The sequence below is a fragment of the Bos indicus x Bos taurus genome, chromosome 1 (assembly GCF_003369695.1).
Source record: "Bos indicus x Bos taurus breed Angus x Brahman F1 hybrid chromosome 1, Bos_hybrid_MaternalHap_v2.0, whole genome shotgun sequence".
NCBI lineage: Eukaryota > Metazoa > Chordata > Mammalia > Artiodactyla > Bovidae > Bos > Bos indicus x Bos taurus.
In genome coordinates this window covers 57,130,255-57,152,050 of record NC_040076.1, presented here as the reverse complement: position 1 = coordinate 57,152,050, position 21,796 = coordinate 57,130,255, and the positions used below count along the sequence as shown (strand labels likewise).

At 40.4% G+C, this 21,796-nt stretch overlaps 1 protein-coding gene across 1 annotated transcript in view; it reads left to right on the top strand.

Moving 5' to 3' along the window:
- Window positions 1-13,261, top strand: part of CCDC80 (coiled-coil domain containing 80) — a 36,404-nt gene extending 23,143 nt beyond the window's left edge. The window contains exons 5-8 of the mRNA XM_027519411.1: window positions 909-1,057; window positions 8,839-8,942; window positions 11,381-11,461; window positions 12,180-13,261. Coding sequence (XP_027375212.1) covers window positions 909-1,057; window positions 8,839-8,942; window positions 11,381-11,461; window positions 12,180-12,526 — 681 coding nt within the window. The 3' untranslated portion in view covers window positions 12,527-13,261. The remainder of the gene's footprint in view (window positions 1-908; window positions 1,058-8,838; window positions 8,943-11,380; window positions 11,462-12,179) is intronic.
- Window positions 13,262-21,796: the final 8,535 nt, after the last annotated feature.

The window sequence follows — 21,796 nt, the reverse complement described above, 5'->3', positions numbered from 1 at the left end:
GTTGGACTAGATGATCCCTAAGGTGTCTGCCAGCTTACACATTTCATGATTTACTAAAGTCCCATTGAGGGCACAGCTCCAAGCCATGTCCAGACTTCTCTCTCTAGCTTACGCTGATTACGCTCAGCCAGCTCTCAAATCCATTTCAGGTTGCTGTTCTAAGTCCAGACAGCTTTGAGGCAGGAAACTGAATTTCATTATCCTTAACTTAGATTTCCAAAATTTTTTTCTGAGGATACATTAGCAAACATGACCTAATTTTAAGTAATGCTCACTCAATAAAATAGTCCCTGGGAATCACAAAGAGTTTATATAGATTGTTTATTCATTTATTTATTTGCTTTTTTGGTTGTGCCACAAGGCATGTGTAATCTTCCCCCAACAAGGATCAAACCCATAGCCCCTGCATTGGCAGCATGGAGTCTTAACTAACCCTGGGCCACTAGGGGCGTCCCATGTAGATTCCTGATGACCACAGAGCAGGCATCCTTCTGGTGGAAAATTACCTTTATTGCTGAGGTCAGATACTCTTACATGTTCTTGCATTTGATTTTTTTGTGTTAGGTACAGAGTTTCTGACTTTCCAATCGTGTAATGAACAGGAACCAGGTTAGTTCCAGAGATAGGGAAGTAAATCTAGGATATGTGTGGTGAAGAAGGCATGGACCCTTTCCAATAAAAAGAGTTAAGAAGAAATCCTCATGGAAGGTAAAGGAAGTTGTTTCATGGATTCAGAACCTCAAAACATCAGCAGAGGTACTATTGCAGGAGAGAGTTTATAAACGAATGAGCCCTCCAGGCTCTGTTTTCCCCAGAGCTCCCATGAATTCTCCCAGGCTCTCCACCCTTTGGACAGAGGGAAGAAACACCTTTAATGCATTATATACTTCTTACTTTTCCTTCAACAGCAATATTATGAGGTGCCTATAGCAATGAAGTCTGTGTTCGATTTGATCGATACTTTCCAGTCCCGAATCAAAGACATGGAAAAGCAGAAGAAGGATGGCATCATTTGCAAGGAAGACAAGAAGCAGTCACTGGAAAACTTCCTATCCAGGTACATCTTTGGAGACACTGAGGAAGAAGGCAGGAGAGCGTTCTGAGTGAGCTAATGAAACCCCAGAGAAACACAAAGCAGACGTGTCTGTTCAGGGTGACCTTCCCTATGAGAAGGGCAAGTGTCTGTGCTTCACAGCACTCTGCCCGGTAGGCTTATTCTTGTCCTGTTGGAAGTGGCTCTGGCTGCAAGGCTGGCTGGGATCAGATCCAAGCTTGAGTGTCGATTTGGTGGCTTTGGATAAGTCTTTTCTTTCTCTTCTGCTTTTTTTTTTGGCACACTGATACATACTTCTGATTTTCTGTGAGGGTTAATTCATTCAGTTAATTTGGGGGGCTTTGTATATTGTATTTATATTTATTGGGGCCTTTCTAGTTCCAAATGGGATTTGGAACACTGCTTGATTTTCTGCTTCCTTCCAACTCTGCAGAGAACAAAAGTTCCACTAAGACCTTAAAAGGAGAAATTCTCTTGACCCAGATGCCTGATCCCTTGGGGAGTGTGGTTTGTTGAAAACCCTTGTAGGGAAACTCCGGTACATACACAAAAAAGTGTTTTTAAAAAAATCACTCTACTTTTTCCCTTCTTCATCCCTTCTCTCATGATGGATGAAAATTCTACAGATATTTGGGACTTTAAGGGGTGCAGGGATGCAGAAATTTCACCTACAGCAGCAAAAATTCTATGATTAGGAAATAGATAATCTGAATTCCTCTAGATTCGGGAAGCTTGGGTCTCTTAGGAAATAACATCATGATGCGTTTTAAAGAGCACAGGACTCACCATTCATCCAAGTTTTCAGTTTATAATTTTCTAGATATGTTGTCTGGAGAAGGCAATGGCACCCCACTCCAGTGCTCTTGCCTGGAAAATCCCATGGATGGAGGAGCCTGGAAGGCTGCAGTCCATGGGGTCGCTGGGGGTTGGACACAACTGAGTGACTTCATTTTCACTTTTCACTTTCATGCATTGGAGAAGGAAATGGCAACCCACTCCAGTGTTCTTGCCTGGAGATTCCCAGGGATGGGGGAGCCTGGTGGGCTGCCGTCTATGGGGTCGCACAGAGTCGGACACGACTGAAGTGATTTAGCAGCAGCAGCAGCAGATATGTTGTCCCTATGCTTCCAATTAACCTGCCTTAAAAATCTCTCACCCATGAGAATAACAAGAGCAAGTAGCCCTACCTCCACTCCAGTGTTGCCGTAATCACCTTTTGTGCCAAGCACTTCATCTTCCTTCCTGTTGTTTCACAACAATCCCATGATCTAAATAGTGTAACTATTCTCACACTAATGGAGACCACTGAGGCTAATGGAGATCAAATAACTTTCATCACTGAGTTAGTGTTAATAATGCTGAAAGCTCGACCTCTTTGCACCGGTGCCGAATCAAATCTTGGAGACAGAGTTTTGGGTGTCAAAACAGTCATTTTACATTTACTATATTTCTTTCAATTGCTTGAAATAAGCACAATCTTTCTGAGTATTTAAATGATCCATAAATTTAATAAGTTAATGTTGTAAATACAGTGAAGTTTTCTCAAATGTTCCAGTAACTGTATATGCTTAGTAAGATTTCAACCTAAAACCATACAACTAAACCACTAAACCACGTACTCAATCACACTTCCTAGTTTGGAGTTTCAAGGCTATCATTTCAAGCCAGATACTCTTAAGTTTCACAAGAACATAAATTCATAAAGAAAATCAGGATCCTTCTTAGAAAAATATATTATTACTATAATTTTGATTCTTTCCAAACTTCCTCTTCTTAATTCTAAATCTTCCAGGACTGAAAGATGTATACCCATTGAACCAACCCATTAAACTCAGATAGCCTGATCTGTAAAGCAGACAGTTATCATCTAGCTCATTGGTATTATTTAAAAATCAGGATTTAGGCCAGCCACGAGACCTGCAGTTCCAGACATTATGATGAATTATTCGTGCCATTTCCGGGCAAAGGTTCTTTTTATAATCACAATGTCACGGGTTTCAAAACTTCAAAGGAAAAGCTGGCATTATCTCACTTTTGTTCACTCACAAAGCTTGCAGTGCTCGTTCAAGTTGATCACTGATTTGCATTTGCATTTTTTTTTATTCTTAAGAAATTATACGTATTTTGCATCTAAAGTCTTTTGAACTAGATGAGGTCCTACAACACACAAGCAAATGTATTTTCCTTCCAGTGTAAAAGGCTACAAGTTCTGATATTCACTGCTGTTTCAGGAATATACATTTCTTATGGATATTCAGAATGGCCTATGATTATAATTTAGATGTCCTATGGCTATCTATGACTTATGGTCACAACTCATGGAATCATTGTGCTGATAATTATCATTGATCTTAAAAATTAAAGTGGGATAGTATATTACTTAAAGGCATGATTAAGACAACCCTGAAGTTGATTCTTGGTTTTCCACTTATCAGCTGTGTGACCTTGGACTTACTGCTTAATCTCTTTGGGATTTAGTTTTTTCATTTGCAAAATGGAGATAATAAGTTTATCTATTCTTAAGATCATTATGAAAGGTAAATTCAATATTAAAGGTAATAATAGCCTAGAACTTAGCACAAAGCAAGTAATTAATAAACATTGGTTATTAGTAGTATTCAGTTCAGTTCAGGTCAGTTCAGTTCAGTCACTCAGTCGTGTCTGACTCTTTGTGATCCCATGAACCGCAGCACACCAGGCCTTCCTGTTCATCACCAACTCCTGGAGTCTACCCAAACCCATGTCCATCGAGTCAGTGATGCCATCCAGCCATCTCATCCTCTGTCATCCCCTTCTCCTCCTGCTCCCAGTCCCTCCCAGCATCAGGGTCTTTTCCAATTAGTCAACTCTTTGCATGAGGTGGCCAAAGTATTGGAGTTTCAACTTCAACATCAGTCCTTCCAATGAATACCCAGGACTGATCTTCTTTAGGATGGACTGGTTGGATCTCCTTGCAGTCCAAGGGACTCTCTCAAGAGTCTTCTCCAATACCACAGTTCAAAAGCATCGATTCTTTGGTGCTCAGCTTTCTTCACAGTCCAACTCTCACATCCATACATGACCACTGGACAAACCATAGCCTTGACTAGACGAACCTTTGTTGGCAAAGTAATATCTCTGCTTTTCAATATGCTATCTAGGTTGGTCATAACTTTCCTTCCAAGGAGTAAGCATCTTTTAATTTCATGGCTGTAATCACCATCTGCAGTGATTTTGGAGCCCCAAAAAGTAAAGTCTGACACTGTTTCCACTGTTTCCCCATCTATTTCCCATGAAGTGATGGGACCAGATGCCATGATCTTAGTTTTATGAATGTTGAGTTTTAAGCCAACTTTTTCACTCTCCTCTTTCACCTTCATCAAGAGGCTTTTGAGTTCCTCTTCACTTTCTGCCATAAGGGTGGTGTCATCTGCATGTCTGAGGTTATTGATATTTCTCCTGGCAATCTTGATTCCAGCTTGTGCTTCTTCCAGCCCAGCATTTCTCATGATGTACTCTACATATAAGTTAAATAAGCAGGGTGACAATGTACAGCCTTGATGTACTCCTTTTCCTATTTGGAACCAGTCTGTTGTTCCATGTCCAGTTCTAACTGTTGCTTCCTGACCTGCATACAGATTCCTCAAGAGGCAGGTCAGGTGGTCTGGTATTCCCATCTATTTCAGAATTTTCCACAGTTTATTGAGATCCACACAGTCAAAGGCTTTGGTATAGTCAATAAAGCAGAAATAGATGTTTTTCTGGAACTCTCTTGCTTTTCCATGATCCAGCGGATGTTGGCAATTTGATCTCTGGTTCCTCTGCCTTTTCTAAAACCAGCTTGAACATCTGGAAGTTCACAGTTCACGTATTGCTGAAGCCTGGCTTGGAGAATTTTGATCATTACTTTGCTAGCGTGTGAGATGAGTGCAATTGTGCGGTAGTTTGAGCATTCTTTGGCATTGCCTTTCTTTTGGATTGGAATGAAAACTGACATTTTCCAGTCCTGTGGCCACTGCTGAGTTTTCCAAATTTGCTGGCATATTGAGTGCAGCACTTTCACAGCATCATCTTTCAGGATTTGAAATAGCTCAACTGGAATTCCATCACTTCCACTAGCTTTGTTCATAGTGATGCTTTCTAAGGCCCACTTGACTTCACATTCCAGGATGTCTGGCTCTAGGTGAGTGATCACACCATCGTGATTATCTGGGTTGTGAAGATCTTTTTTGTACAGTTCTTCTGTGTATTCTTGCCATCTCTTCTTAATATCTTCTGCTTCTGTTAGGTCCAGACCAATTCTGTCCTTTATCGAGCCCATCTTCGCATGAAATGTTCCCTTGGTATCTCTAATTTTCTTGAAGAGATCTCTGGTCTTTCCCATCCTGTTGTTTTCCTCTATTTCTTTGCATTGATCGCTGAGGAAGGCTTTCTTATCTCTTCTTGCTATTCTTTGGAACTCTGCATTCAGATGCTTATATCTTTCCTTTTCTCCTTTGCTTTTCGCTTCTGTTCTTTTCTCAACTATTTGTAAGGCCTCCTCAGACAGCCATTTTGTTTTTTTGCATTTCTTTTCCTTGGGGATGGTCTTGATCGCTATCTCCTGTACAATGTCACGAATCTCCATCCATAGTTCATCAGGCACTCTATCAGATCTAGTCCCTTAAATCTAAAGAGGAGACTTAATAAACACATTTCAGAACTGAAACCCAAGCAAAGAGAACCGAATTTTTTTCTTTCTTTTCTATATAAAGCTCTATAAATAAACTAGTATCCAAATGGGAATTTTCCTTCAAATTTGCTGAGTTGGTGGGTCTACACAGCCTGGTTTCAGCTGACCAGACTCTGAAGCCAGTCTGGTCTTTAGTGACACTCATCTGGTTCAGGCTATAATTATCTTTCTCTAAGACAGAAGCCCCAAAGAGTGGGCACATGCACACTAATTTGGGAATGCCAGCTAAGAGAAGCAAATACATACATAGCTTGTAGCTTTTATTTACTGACACTAAAGTGACAAAAAAAACATTTGTCAAAGTAAGTATCTGGGCCACATTCACATCTCTTCTTACTTCCACAGAAGTAGTTCTATTAACAGTTGTTCCTTTAGGGCTGGGAGCTGAGGCCTTGGATCTTAAAATGAAGGTCTGTGGGATAAAGAATCACCACTTAGGGGAAACGACCCTCTCTCCGTTGTGTCTGCCACAAGCCTCAGATCCCAGCCTTCTGTAACCCGACAGCATTCAGTGGTGCACACAGGTAAACAAGCCAAAATAGACCTCACCCAAAATAGCTCCCTCCAGGATACCTGCAGCTCTGTATGGGGGCCAGAAAAGCTGGCCTGGTGTGGGTGCTGGCTGGGAAAGGGTGGGGGTGGGGGAAGCTCGTCTGGCAGGCCTCTTAAGGAACCAGGGAAAGCACAGGAGACCATCTTCTGTGATGCAACAACAGTCCTGTTCCCTTTCCCAGGAAAGCTCGGACAGTCTCAGACTCTCCTCTCCCCTCCTTTGTGCCAGATACATTCATCTTCTATCCTCAGTGGAGATTTAAGTTTTTCTTTCCCTTGGAAGAAAAACAAGCGGAGGAAGCTAACGTAATGTCACAGCAAGCAACTCTTGGCGAGTCTTGCTAAGGCGTCCATTCAGAGGTTGTATTTCATCAGACTATCATTTTCTCTCATTCACCCAAACCACTATTCCCCCAAGAGGCCATTTTCTTTGGGATTGAAAACTCTCCTGTTCACTGAGAGGCTAGAAGGGGCACCGGGAGAGAAGCCATGAATATAATCAACTGGCTTCTGGCTCCTTGAGTGCACTGACACCCTGCAGTCAGCAACACTGAAGGCAGAAAGCAAAAGCCCTTTCTCCAGTGAAGGTGGACTTGGAGACAACTGCACTCAGCCTCTCTCTGGATGCACACCCTCTCTCCTTCATATCCCCTGAGGGACCCTGACAGTGCCCGCAAGCATTAGCTCCTCTGAGAGGGGTAGACCAGGGAAAGCACTGGACCAGGAGTTAGAGAAATCTGAATTTTGGTACCACCTCTTAGATTTACTGGTTAGGCAAGTCACTTCAACACTCTAAACCTTGTTTTTTATCTGCAAAATGGGGAAAGCAAGCTATGCCCTCGATGAACTCCACTGAGGAATGGATGGTTTTTGTTTTTAAATTATTATTTATTTACTTATTTATTTTTGGCTGTGCTGGGTCTTCATTGCTGCACAGACTACTCTTTAGCTGTGGTGCATGGGCTTCTCATGGCAGTGGCTCCTGTTGTTGGGGAGCATGGGCTCTAGGGCATGTAGACTCAGGAGTTTTGGTTCCCAGGCTCTAGAGCACAGGCTCAGCAGTTGTGGTGCATGGGCTCAGTTTCTTGGAGGACGTGGGATCTTCCTGGATCAGGGATAGAACCCATGCCTCCTGTATTGGCAGGCCAATTCTTTACCACTGAGCCACCAGAGAAGCCCTCCAGTGAGGAATGCGTGTTGTGCACGTGAAAGCGAGCTACGAAATGATATACAAACCTGAGGATTAAATCGATTATCATATGGCATCATGATAGATAATGTCCAAGATCTGTTAATGGACAATGGACATTATCCATCTGTCAGACAAAGTTCTAAATCTAAAGCCTGCAGACTAAGACACTGTCACTATCTACACCAACACATGGATAACTTACATTGATGGATTTCCGAGTTTAATTCTTTTTTTAAAAAAAATATTTACTCATTTGCCTGCCTGGGTCTTAGTTGCAGTACTCTGAATGTATAGTTACGGCATGTGAACTCTTAGCTGTGGCATGTGGGATCTAGTTCCCTGACCAGGGATCAAACCCAGGCCCCTGCTTTGCGGGTGTGGAGTCTTAGCCATAGGACCACCAGGGAAGTCCCTAGAGTTTAATTCTTATAACACCTCTTTGAGGCAATACTCTTTTTGATTCTAAAGCTAAGGAAAAACTATGACTTAGATGAATAGAGTGACATGCTCAAGGAACCCAGAAAATGTAGCAGTGAGAAAATATAGATCAAGTTTCTTGGCTACAAGACAAAAGCTCTTTCCACTGCCCAATTATGTTGGAACTATAAGAACAGGAAGAAGTTCACTATACATTCTAAAATCCTATGACTGTAGGTTTAGCTCCATTCTACTTCTTAGGGGTACTCTATAAGTGATGGTTCTTACTGTGATGATAGGGTACATCTTAGAACTAGCATTTGTCTCTGGAAGAACCACTGGCTACTGAGGAAGGTACATAGAGCTTTATTTTTCCAGGAACCTTGCTTGACCCTTTGAGACACTTTTCTATTTACCTTCTTACTGTCACTGCCATCTACTTAAAATTCAGTTCTTTTTTTTTTTCTGTACTATTTCCTGTCCATATTCACCACCACCACCACCACCCCTGCCAAACCAGAGGGAATTCGACCAGAACTTCAGTTTTCTTCAGTTATTTTCTAATTCCTTTATTTCTGTTGCTATAATCTGACAAACAATTTCAGCTATTTTTCATTGTATCTGAGAATTTCTTCTCTCCCTAAGTGACCTCATCAGGCATGGTGACCAGACTCATGCCTGACACATCACGCAAATGCTACAACAGGCAGACCATGAAGTTATAAAGGAAAAAGTGCACGAAATGTGGTAATACAGTTTAATGTTAGGCTTTGAGGAGCTATGAAATATTTCTAAGGTTACTGTTTTTTTATTTGAGGCACAGGAAAAAAGTGACAGTCGACGTTACTCTGCTTTTTCACACTGGCCTCTATTGTTTGAAGCGGTAATTGTGGTCTTCTACTTCTTTTCCAGGTTCCGTTGGAGGAGGCGGTTGCTGGTGATCTCGGCCCCTAATGATGAAGACTGGGCCTATTCACAGCAGCTCTCTGCCCTCAGTGGCCAGGCATGCAATTTTGGTGAGTGGGAAGCCTCGTCATCACTGCTTTCCCATACCACCCTCTTCCTGGTCTAAAATGGAACACAGAAGCTTAGGTCATCCAAATATTCCCCAGCCCAGACTGTAGATTCCCAGACACTTACTCAGTTATATTGAGGATAAAGTTGCTTTCAGACTGGAATCTTAGTCAACTGGGGTCTGTTTTTCTTTTTTCTTTTTTCAATATTCTGCCCTCTCAGGTTTTTTATTGAAATGTTTGAAAATACCTGCTGCTTTACTTACAGTGATCTGTATTATGTGTCTTCTTATTTGCTTTTAAAAAATTTGTCTCAAGATCATAAAACTCAGATATCATCAATTACTTAGGTAATAATTAGGTACCAACACTGAGTACTTTTCCATAGATTTAAGTATTTTTTGTAAGACAGGAATGGCTTTGAGAATTAATTAATGAATTGAACCTCACTGTACTATATTACCAGTCCCTTTGAAAGGATTTTGATCTCTAACTAAGTACTAGGAAGACAGCAAGATTTGTTAAACAGTGCCTTATGCTTTAAGACAAGTAGGTCAAAAAGAAATGCTGTTTATTATTACTATCATTATTTGCAGTGAATTGCTCAGTGTTTTGAAAACTAATGTATGCTTTCTATACCAAACATTATTATTCTAGTGGTCAGAAAGGGCAAATACTATTCTGAATAAATACATATAGAAAGGAAATGCACAATATATAGAACATTATTAATAAGTTCAATGTTGAACCAGAGAGATAATGGTAATTTCAAAAGTTGGAATCACTACAAAAATTTTATTTAAGATACACCTCTGCAGAGGAAGAATTTTTGAGAGTCAGTAGAGAGGTGGAAAGTAGCTAGTGGCCACATATTTAAAACTTCATAATTGGAACATAGATGAATCCACATTATTTTGATATTTCTATTAGGAAGAAGAATCATTTATTAGCTATAAAACTGTGTTTAATTTATAAAAGGGAGGGGTGGTTGTATAAGTTTTGTAAAACATTAACAGAGACTGGGTCCTTGCTATGACCAGGTACCTACAAATAATAAATACATTTCAGTTTTAAGATGTAAAATAATAACAAAAAAAGGCAGAAAACAAGCTTATAACAGTAAGGATAATTAGAAAATTTGTAAATGTTTATTTATACTCTTATTATCAAGATTAATGCTTTAAAAATTTATATCAACATATGTAAGGAAGATTTGATTGTGCCAGTATTTTTAGGCATACTTTAAATTATTAATAGCCACCAACAGTGGTGGGTAAGACAGAAGTTCTTAGAGCAGTTAATGACCCTCCATGATATGAATATATAAATAAGATCATGGCTTGCTAATTTTCTAAAGACATCTTTGCAGCAGCTATTAGGTGATGTTTCATTTTGAATCACTACACAAAGAGTCTAAGTCAAACTCTTGTAGTAGATAGGAAATGTGAACAAGTCATGTTTTAAAGGGATAATTAAATTCATGATCTTCCCTTTTGAAAACATGACTTAACATGCAGAACAGAAATGCTTCACTTCTCTGAGAGAAGAGTAAAGCCCATAAAATTTTTTTGGAATAGCATTTTGCCTGAATTTCAGCTCTTCTTTAGAAGAGCCCTCCACAGTGGCTTTTAGTTTTCTCTCCTGGACAATCAAAACTGTCAGCAATCATATTTATTATTAATAGTTCCAAGTTACTACTGTGACTAGGCTCGGATTTTGTCTAAAACCATGAACTCTAAATAGGATGACTCTACAGCCCCCTTGCCTTCCTATGTTCTTTCTCCTGAATCTTTTCATAAGGGCTTCATCTTCAAAAGAATTCCAGCAAGCTATCACAGCGTGACCTTCTTTCCTTTCCTGAAACTTGAGCTGAGGGTGGGCGGGAAGCAAGCTGTGCTTCCCTCAGTGCCACCCCTTTGAGTCTTCTAAAAAAGGGATAAAAACCCGCCCACTGAGCAGACAAACTTTCGTTTGAGGAAGCCAGAACAATTTCTTCAACAATCACATTGGCTCGCTCTGTAGTCTTTTCTTTGAGAGAAAATTAAATTATCCATGTAAGCTGTTATAACATCAGCCGTGATTTTTTTCCAGAACCAGCTTAGATCATCTCAGATATTTTAAAGTTCCAATGACTTCATTTTTGTTTTGTCATTTAATAGAGTGAGAATCACAGTTTAAGAGCAAATCCTTTTCCAATCTGCAAAAACAAAACTAAACCACATTTGACCCTGTTATTAATCCTAAAATCTGCAATTAGTCTCTTTTCAAGATTTTATAAATGTTTAAATGCATTTTTTATGGAAAAAAATTTTAATGACTTATTTTACCTAATCAGGTTATGTTTTATACTCTTTTAAAACTTGAGATTTTAATTGTCAGATATCCAGTCTTTGGAAGCAAAAGACTTACTACATATTCTATGGCTTTCTTTTTTCTCTCAGGTCTGCGCCACATAACGGTTCTGAAGCTTTTAGGTGTTGGAGAGGAAGTAGGGGGCGTTTTAGAGCTGTTCCCGATTAATGGTAAAATTTTGTTACTTTAAAGAGTATCAACTACTGATAAGTTCAGTTAAGTTATATTAATTCATATGTAAGCAGTGGATGTACCCTCAGTTGAAGAAAGGTCACTAAATGCTCCCTCCTGGTGTGTGCCCCATGCCTGTGTGTGTGTGTATGGGTGTGAGAATGTATGTATACACAGAATGTGTGTATAAGAATGGGAAGGGGAGCATAAGCACTCATATTGTTTTTATTAAAAAACCATTCACAAGTGACAGCAAAGGTATTCATTTCTTAATAGAGATATGTAATTCTTTTGTGTCTGCATAGGGCTTTATTGGCTTACAAAGCATTTTCACCTATGTTATCTCATTTAATTCTTGTGGTAGTTTTATAAGGCACGAGAAATGAAATATTTCCTGCCATGTCAGTGAACAAGGGATGTCAGAGTTGATCTTGATGTGGCAGTTGATCTTGCAAGGATTAAATAAAGGAACTGGTTTTATATTTTATAACATTTCTGTAAAGAGACATTTGCCTGAAAATGTGACCCATGTTGTAGAATAGCAGGAACATTTCATTGCTAGTAGAAAGACCAGCAAAGTTCTTAAATTGGATTTTTAAGCTGTAGAGAATAGATCCTTGGGTCCTTTCTCTGTTCTCACAGTGATTTCTTCTTACTTGATGCTTTCCTCAGTGTTGCCTCTTTAATCCACTAACAACTTTTCTAATCCTATTCTAGGGAGCTCTGTTGTGGAGCGAGAAGACGTACCAGCCCATTTGGTGAAAGACATACGCAACTATTTCCAAGTGAGCCCAGAGTACTTCTCCATGCTTCTAGTTGGAAAAGATGGGAATGTGAAATCCTGGTATCCTTCCCCAATGTGGTCCATGGTGATTGTGTACGATTTAATTGATTCGATGCAACTCCGGAGACAGGAAATGGCCATTCAGCAGTCACTGGGGATGCGCTGTCCAGAAGATGAGTATGCAGGCTATGGTTACCATAGTTACCATCAAGGATACCAGGATGGTTACCAGGATGACTACCGTCATCATGAGAGTTACCACCATGGATATCCTTACTGAACAGAAATATGTAACCTTAGCCCCAGCCAGTTTCCCCTGCAACTGTTAAAGTCACATGTGGCCAGCTACATAAAGGAGAGTTCTTCCACACTGCCTGCACTCCCTGCCTTTTTCTTTCAGTGTTCTTCCAAGATTAAATAAATAGCAACATTTTGCCTACTTGTGAGTTGTCAAGAGACCTTAAATCATAAAGATGTTCAAAAGAATTGCTTCTCTAACTGGAGAATAAGTATTTATACCTCTGTTTTACTTTTTAAAAAGTATTAATTGGTAAGTGAAAACTAGGATTGTTAAAGATCATAGCACAGATGTTTTCAAATAAACATCTGAGCAGATGGAACAGACAGAGCAGATAGCGTCTTAACCCTTTTTGAAATGTCAGTCTAAAAATGATTAAGATGGCTCTGCTTTATACTGTGAGTTTCTTTCCTGAAGCTTGATACCAGAGGAGTCCAGTGATACTGACTTCCAAAGCCAGGGCAAGTACCAAACTCCACTTTGTTACCATAGCTACTTCCTACCCTGTTTCTCTTATCTTTAGTGTCAGGGGAAAGGAAACCCTCAATCACCTCCAGAACTGGCTGTGCAGCTAAAGGTGACATTTTCAGAGTTCTATCAGGTACCATGGAATTCCCAACATGGGAAACCTTGACTCTTCACACTTGACTTCCTGGGCACGCTTGCTAATGGGCCCATTACACACTGGCACCTTGTAAAATAAAATTACAAAGGAGATTATTTCCAGGCATTCTTTTTTTCTTCAAAGGAAAGTGTTCCTAAATTACAGTGGATAAAATTATAACTGGAGTGCAAAATATAATCCTTGTCTTTGAAATAGAGCATTTTCACATATGCGATATAAACTAAATATTCTCCTTTCTTCCCTCCCTCTTTCCCCTCCTTCCTTCTATACTATTTTACTTTTTACCAGCAAACAATGACCAAGTAATATCTACAAGCTTGCCTGAAGGCAGGCAGTCAGAGTCCCTGGATTTTAGCATCCTGACAGTGCCAGCCTCTGTCAGTAATGGGGATGCTTATTTTTTTTGTCACTGTTATTAAAATTGATTTTCCAAATAATCTTGATTATTGGTTATTGATTTAGTGAGTCCAGATATTAATAACTGCATTCAAGTCACATGTGAGTACCACTAGCATTTAACTTATTTGTGCCTATTTGCACAACTCTGTCTTTTACTTCATCTGAACTTTCTTATAATTACAGTAAAAGTGGAATCTCTACCTCAAATGAACTTGAGGGATTATTTCTTTTGCCCCTTATTCTCCATAAAGACCATTCATTCTTACCTGTTTTACAGGTAACTGAAGTTCAGAAAGTACAAGTGACTTCAGAGCATACTTTTCTTATTGTATAAATTATGCTTCCAGTTCACCCCTCCTCCCATGGTGGGCATCTTTCCTCCTCTTTGCTAGAACAGTCTGTACCAGCTGCTTGAGGAGGGCAGGTGCAAGAACCAGGCTGATGTGCATTGTCCTTAAATTGTTGGCAAGGTGAACCACAGTTTAAAATTGCCAATAAAAATGTATTTCTTTATTATTGCCTCTGAAATTACATAGGGGCAATATCTAAGTAAGGGGCCCAAATTGTCTCAATTTCAGGAAATACAATAATGGAGTTTCATCTCCCAAGGAAACTAGGTAAGAATAATAAACATTTTTTTTTTCTATTCCTTCTGTTCTTTTTTTTTAATTTATTTTTTAAATTTACAATATTGTATTGGTTTTGCCATATATCAACATGAATCCGCCACAGGTATATACGTGTTCTCCATCCTGAACCCTCCTCCCTCCTCCCTCCCCGTACCATCCCTCTGGGTCGTCCCAGTGCACCACCCCAAGCATCCAGTATCGTGCATCGAACCTGGACTGGCGACTCATTTCATATATGATATTATACATGTTTCAATGCCATTCTCCCAAATCATCCCACCCTCTCCCTCTCCCACAGAGTCCAAAAGACTGTTCTATATGTCAGTGTCTCTTTTGCTGTCTCGTACACAGGGTTATTGTTACCATCTTTCTAAATTCCATATATATACGTTAGTATACTGTATTGGTGTTTTTCTTTCTGGCCTACTTCACTCTGTATAATAGGTTCCAGTTTCATCCACCTCATTAGAACTGATTCAAATGTATTCTTTTTAATGGCTGAGTAATACTCCATTGTGTATATGTACCACAGCTTTCTTATCCATTCATCTGCTGATGGACATCTAGGTTGCTTATAGAATACTTTTATTAAGGTTCTAGCTCCTATACCTGAAGAAAGAGAACACTTTTTCATAACATGAGGTTACTTTTTCAAGCATTCTTCTGGTTTCACTGGTACTGAGATGGTCTTTAGCAGTCCATTGGAATGGTTCTTCACTCTGATGAGTGGGTGAAAAAGTCGTGGGTAATCATTTAGGGGACTGTAGAATAAAGAAGCCACAGCTCAGCAAAGAGACACATTCGAGGAAGATGCTATTAGTAAATGTCCTTAAATCCTAGAGTCTGGGAAAATACAGAGTAAATCTTAGCAAATGGGAGAGCTGAAGAATAAGGTAACCTGAATCTCTGTTTTCTAGGGCTAGAGATCTGGTAGTTGGAAGTCTGGGTATTTTTTTTTTTTTTTTAATAAAAACATTTCCTTCCCCAAACAGCAACAACAACAACAAAAAAGGTAAAATACAAATAAATTCTAATTTTGGAGAAAGATTATGGAATTACGGTATTTTGAAAGAAAAGCACCCACTGACTTAGGGAAATTTGAAAGACTAAAAAGAACACTGCCTCATCCAAGTTGCCATAATTCCCTTCCATGAAATTCCAAGAACTGTTTTTCATCAGAGAAGTCCCAGGGCTCTAAAAGTGAAATGAAAGGGTTAGTTGCTTAGTCGTGTCTGACTCTTTGCGATCCCATGGACTGCAGACTGCCAGGCTCCTCTGTGCATGGAATTCTTCAGGCAAGAATACTGGAGTGGGTAGCCATGCCCTTCTGAAGGGGATCTTCCCAATCCAGGGAGTAAACCCAGGTCTCCCACATTGCAGGCAGATTCTTTACTGTCTTAGTCACAAGGGAAGCCCAGGACTCTAAGGTGAATGTTAATTCAGCAGAGAGATTCTTCCCCTGCCACAGAGAGTGGTGGCCCAGACATAGCAGTCAGTGGAGCCCGCTGGTCTCATCCTCTACATTATAGTTGATAATGAAGCACGCATCTTCTCAACTCCTAAAACCTTGAGCATAAAAATAGCTCAGGGCCAGGGTGATTGATGGCCTTGGCTGACCCTGATGGATAATCTCAGTACTTAGCAGTATGTGGAGATTCCAGAAAAAGAGAAGCCTCTTGAAAAGAACCTCTGTCCATATCTGTGCCATCACTAATTCCCCTTTGCCTACTGAGGAATCCTTTCTGCTCTGTGGCTGCTCTGTGGTTTGGGGTGTGCAGATAGAGGGTGTAGTCAGTGCATACTCTTAACTTCCAACTCAGGTGAAATGCTAACTTCTCTCTTCAGTCCTCTCAGAGTTGGTGCAAAGCTCCGAGTACAAGATTTTCCTTAGTTTTGTACATGTTACTAGCTACTAAGAATTCAAGAATCAAAGTTAAAGGTGGTGTTTCTTCTGGTCTCAGTCTGAGGATAGTGATGCTATCAGCTAGCAATGCCCGGGGCACTCACCTGGGCCTGCATATTTGAGGTTGCCCCCACAGACATTTTCCAGTAGGAGCCAATGTTGTGGACTGGCCTTTGTGGTTTGTATCATGATCACAAAACGCACCTCAGCAACAACTATGTTGATGAAAAGCTAATCAATAGTTGATCTAAGAAAGAAATAGAAGTTTCTCTTTGAGCCAACCTGAGGATTATAAGCTGGGAGATGGTCTTTCAGAAAGCTCTGAGGTCTGTTCCACCCACCAGAGATCAAAGTAGGCTAACATGAGTTCTTGAGACAGATAATTATGTGTCATTTGACAGTTTACAGATCAACACGTACAGAGCGAGTAGCAGGTCATGGGTCATAGTAGCCCCTGATGGGGTTAAGAAGGAAGGTTATCTTCTAGGGAGGCCTGATTAATCCAGACACACACACAGTACACCCTACAGAGGGTGGGGTCGGGGAGGAAGCCCAAATAGGAAAAGAAAGATTTTATGTTTAAATTTTTCTCATCTTGCCATAAAATATGAACTTTATTTCATCAAACATCAGGAAACTTTGTAAGGAAAAAAAAAAAGGTTTATTACTCAGAGGTCCTGGAGGATATATACACAGCAAGGCTGGAGGGAGAGCAAAGACCTGGGGTTCTGCCTGTATTGGGGTTGAGGTGAGGTTTGTGGGTTACTCTTTATTGGTGAATTTAAAACATAAGAGTGGGGGTCAGTTATGTAGGTGACCCAGGGGTCTCCAATAGGGGAGCTTCATGGGGTTGCTGGATCTTTAGGTAGCTGTGTAGCTGGCAACATGCTTATTCGAGATGGATTCTTTGAAAATGGATGCCTTGACAATCAAAAATTTAATGTTAAGCAGTTACATTACAATCAAAAAAGCTGTCAGGCACTTACACTAAAAGTGACGAGAGGCAAAGGGCCAGTTGTAACCTAATTCGATAGGTGCTTCAAAAAGGCCACTGGACTTGGGACAGCTACTGGTCTTTGCCCTGACCTGTTACTTTCCCTAGGACTTAGTTTCCCATCTCCAAGTAAGATAGGCTTTTAGGTAATAGAATGCAAAGTTCAGAGATTTCCTATCATCCAATCAATGTTAAATTCTCAGAGAACCCAGACTTCATAATTTTGTTATGGGAATGGGGAAGGTATTAAGCAACTTCACTGCATTCTTCCCAGCACAGCCCACTGCTGCGGCCAAGATCCAAAGGTGTCATCACCTCTAACACACTGGCATCCTCATCATTGCCTTCAGGCCTGAGCAAGGAATTCAGGCTGGCAAGGTCTGTGAGCTTCCTGAACTTTTAAAGAGTCCCTTCAACAGGCATATGCTTGTTCTTCAACACAAATTTCCTAATTTGGGAACCACCTGAAGCTTGGAAAACTAGGCAGCCCTTGGGTAGACTCTAGAGTTCTTAACTATGCTTCCTTCTAGAAAGCAAAAGAATGGTCCTCCATCCTCAATCCATGGGTTAATACATATGCCAAGGAGGCTGCTTGTAAAGGGGTGGCATGATTTTAAACATCCAAAACTGACCTTGGGCAAAATTTTCTCTGGCTTTTCTCCTCCACCATAAGCATTCCTTTCCTCTCTCCTGGCCTTTTCCTCCTTCCCCCTTCTCTCATGAACCATTCTGGCTTTCATGAACAGATGGCCACAACTGATTAGGTGTAACTGACAGGCTAGAAGTCCCACCCTTTCCAAGGACATCTACAACACAGGGGAAGTTCCTTGAAGATAGGCAGTAGGGAGAAGGCAATGGCACCCCACTCCAGTACTCTTGCCTGGAAAATCCCATGGATGGAGGAGCCTGGTAGGCTGCAGTCCATGGGGTCGCTAAGAGTCAGACACGACTGAGCAACTTCACTTTCACTTTTCACTTTCATGCGTTGGAGAAGAAATGGCAACCCACTCCAGTGTTCTTGCCTGGAGAATCCCAGGGACGGGGGAGCCTGGTGGGCTGCCGTCTATGGGGTCGCAAAGAGTCGGACACGACTGAAGCGACGCAGGCAGTAGGGGACAGCTTGCCAAGCCATTTCTGAAAGACTGCTAATCTCTGCAAGCAAGCCTCACTTTTCTTCCTAAAAATGTTGGAGAGAGAGTAAATTCATCCTGCAGATTTCACCGTTATTCTGTTTGCTTTCTTTAGTCCTCTTTTCTAGCTTTGACTTGCTTCTTCTTGTGAGCACTCTTCAGAGAGCCATTTTAGAACAAGGTAGGCAGTGTGCTCAGTCACTCAGTTGTGTCAAACTCTTTGTGACCCCATGGACTGTAGCCCTCAAAGCTCTCTGTCCATAGAATTTTTCAGGCAAGAATACTGGAGTAGGTTGCCATTTCCTACTCCAGTGGATCTTTCAGATTCAGGGATCAAACTTGTGTCTCTTTCATCTCCTGTACTAGCAGGTAGATTCTTTACCACTAGCACCACCTGGGTAGGCAGAGGCAGGAATATACCCATATTTGACAAGATTTGATCAAAAATAGCTGAAAGCCTTGATGTATAAAAAGAACCATCTAGTCATTCCAGTTCTTAATCCAAGATACTATTTTCAGGTTATGCTCAAGTTACATGATGAATCTAACATTTATTATATTTATGGTACTTTCTATGTATTCTGCTAGAAACCAGGAATACAGAACTGAAGGACATCTCTCAGTACAGATTAGTAGAGAATATCTATGTACACTGTCAAAACAGTATATAGAAATATAGAATCAATGATGGGGGGAGAGGTGTGAGGAAAGGACCAGGGAGAGAAAAGTGATGACAGTTCTTCAGTTCTTCAACCTTTTGGCAGCTAGAATTATTCCATTGCTCTTCCTGTCAGGTTCCACATGATTTGAACAAGTACCTCATATTGACTTCATTGTCACCATGGGCAATGGCTTTTGGATACTCACAGTGCAGGCACTTATACTCCTGGGAACTTCTTACGTCTCCCAGATTTAAGAAGTTGTCTGGATGTCCATGGAAAGATGGTGGTGCTAATATTAATTCATTCATAAACACTACCCCCTCCCTGAAATAAACCAAAACGAAAAATAAGTATGAATTTATATTAGAAGAAAACTTCTTCAAGATTGGAACTAGGGAATAGCTTTGATCTCAAAGCATGAAATTGGAGTGATGTGTGCCTACTTACCGGAGAAGGCAATGGCAACCCACTCCAGCACTCTTGCCTGGAAAATCCCATGGATGGAGGAGCCTGGTGGGCTGCAGTCCATGGGGTCGCGAAGAGTCGGACACGACTGAGTGACCTCACTTTTACTTTTCACTTTCATGCATTGGAGAAGGAAATGGCAACCCACTCCAGTGTTCTTGCCTGGAGAATCCCAGGGACGGAGGAGCCTGGTGGGCTGCTGTCTATGGGGTTGCACAGAGTCGGACACGACTGAAGAGACTTAGCAGCAGCAGCAGCAGCAGCAGTGCCTACTTAACATCCCCACCTGAGGGAAACTGAACACTAGGAAACGCAAGAAATAACTTGTGGTCTATGGCCCAGGCAAGAATCTGCTGTGGCTGAGAGGCCAAAGATAAGTGACATGCTATATCCTGCCTTTCCCTTCCCCTAACTTCCTAATTGGAAAAAGGAGGTTTGGAGATAAGGGTATAGATATGGAAGATGGAGTTAGTTTACAGTTAGACTAGAAAAGCTCTCTTTATCTCTGGGGACATTATGGTGTCTGTTTTTTTTTACTCTTGGCCAAGTTAAGGGCAGTGAGATTTACGATGTTAAGTTTGAATCTACCCTGGGGATCCCCAGGGTTAATTTCTTTAATGATGGGTTTCCAACTGGCCTAATAGATTATGCAAACCTGATTGCATAGCTAGAGAGGCATAAAAATCCTGGGAAATTCTACTTTGAGCTCTCCCAAAGTCAGGATCCCTCCCATAAATCATGGTAGTTCCAGCTGGAGACACTGCAGTCTTGGTACAATAAGGACCCTGGGAGTTTAGGCATGGGTTCTCTCTTGAATCTCAATGTCTACACTCTCCTTTCTGCACTCTTTTTGCTGCACCTGTATCTTTGCCTTACACAAAAGTCTTATGTAAGTGTGCTCTCTGGAGTCTGGTGAGTCCTTTCAAATACATGAACATGGGAAATCTTTAGCAGGGCAATGACACTCAAATGTTAAGTTTGGAAACAAATATTATGACCATCCCTGTATGCTCAGTCATGTCCAACTCTTTGCAACTCATAGACTGTAGCCCACTAGGTTCTCTATCCATGGGATTTTCCAGGCAAGAATACTGGAGTGGGTTGCCATTTCCTTCTCCAAGGGATCTTCTTTAAGACTTCTCCAGAATCTTAAAGACTTTGCATTTATCATATATATCTTCCCAATCCAGGGATTGAACCCACGTCTCCTGAATTGACAGGCAGATTTTTTTTTTACCACTAAGCCAGCTGGGAAGACTATATACATACAGAAATACATACATGTATAATATAGCAGGGAAACAACTTCTCAGCAACACTAAATGATAAAAAAAAAGAGATTTCTAATGAAAAAAAGGTGCCAAGAATGATTTTTCAGATAAGCCATCATTTATACTAGTTATAGAAAGTAATAAAAATGCAAAATCTCTTTGAGTAGTACTATGACTAGAAAAAAATTCCACTTAGTAAGTAGTTATTAGACACTAAAAAATAAAGAAATAAAAAACCTCAGGAAGTGTATCAAAGACAGTCTCAGAAGAGAAAAATCTATTTTAAGACAGCTCCCAGCTTTTGGGATGAATTGGCATTTAAAAGCCATGAATGAGCAAGTTATGTCATGAACAAATAAAGTTTAATTAGCTATGATAATTGGAACTATAAACTAGAAGGCAAACTGTTAATTCTTGAAAGGAAAGGTACATAATAAAACATTTTAAAAAGAACTTCCGAATTTCATCATTCCAGGACAGCTCAAATCTAAGGGGGACCACCATTTTGTGTCATGCTAAGAAAAACTGTTAAATATATCACTTTCCAGTCATTTAAAATTGTCCTTTTTTATCTTGTTTAAAGAGTCTTAAAGGCTTTGTATTTCTCATGTAGCATTTTCTGATTGCATAAAAAAGGAAACTACAAGTTAAATAAATTAAACTATTTCTAAAACATCTTCCAGCCTGAATCTCTTGAATCACTTCTTGACGCTCAGAGTTGTCGATGTCTGAGGTTTTCCAGGCAGATAGTTCCCTGTACCATTGAGAGATGTGATGATGCTAATGTATTTTAAGAGAGTTTCTTTGCTGTCTCCAAGATCTTCTTCCAAGATATTGACACTCATTCTGTAAAATTTGATGCTGACGTGTTCTTGATCTTACCAGGAGGTATCACAAAAGGCGTTCAGACAACAACCAGGACACTTATTCTCTCCTCAAATGGTCTTTAAGTGGTTTGGTGACTGAAATATCAAGAAGTTGTATGCCCATGCCAAATGCCAGCTTGTGCAAGCAAAGACAACTTCATCCTTACTGCCAGGAGGCAGCAGCTATATTAACATGCCATTGCTTAACACACCCCAACTTCAGATTGTAATATGAAAACATAGGAGTCCTAGAATAGATGAAATACACTATAGTGGACCTGGATAAAATTCTCAGAGCTTATTAAGAA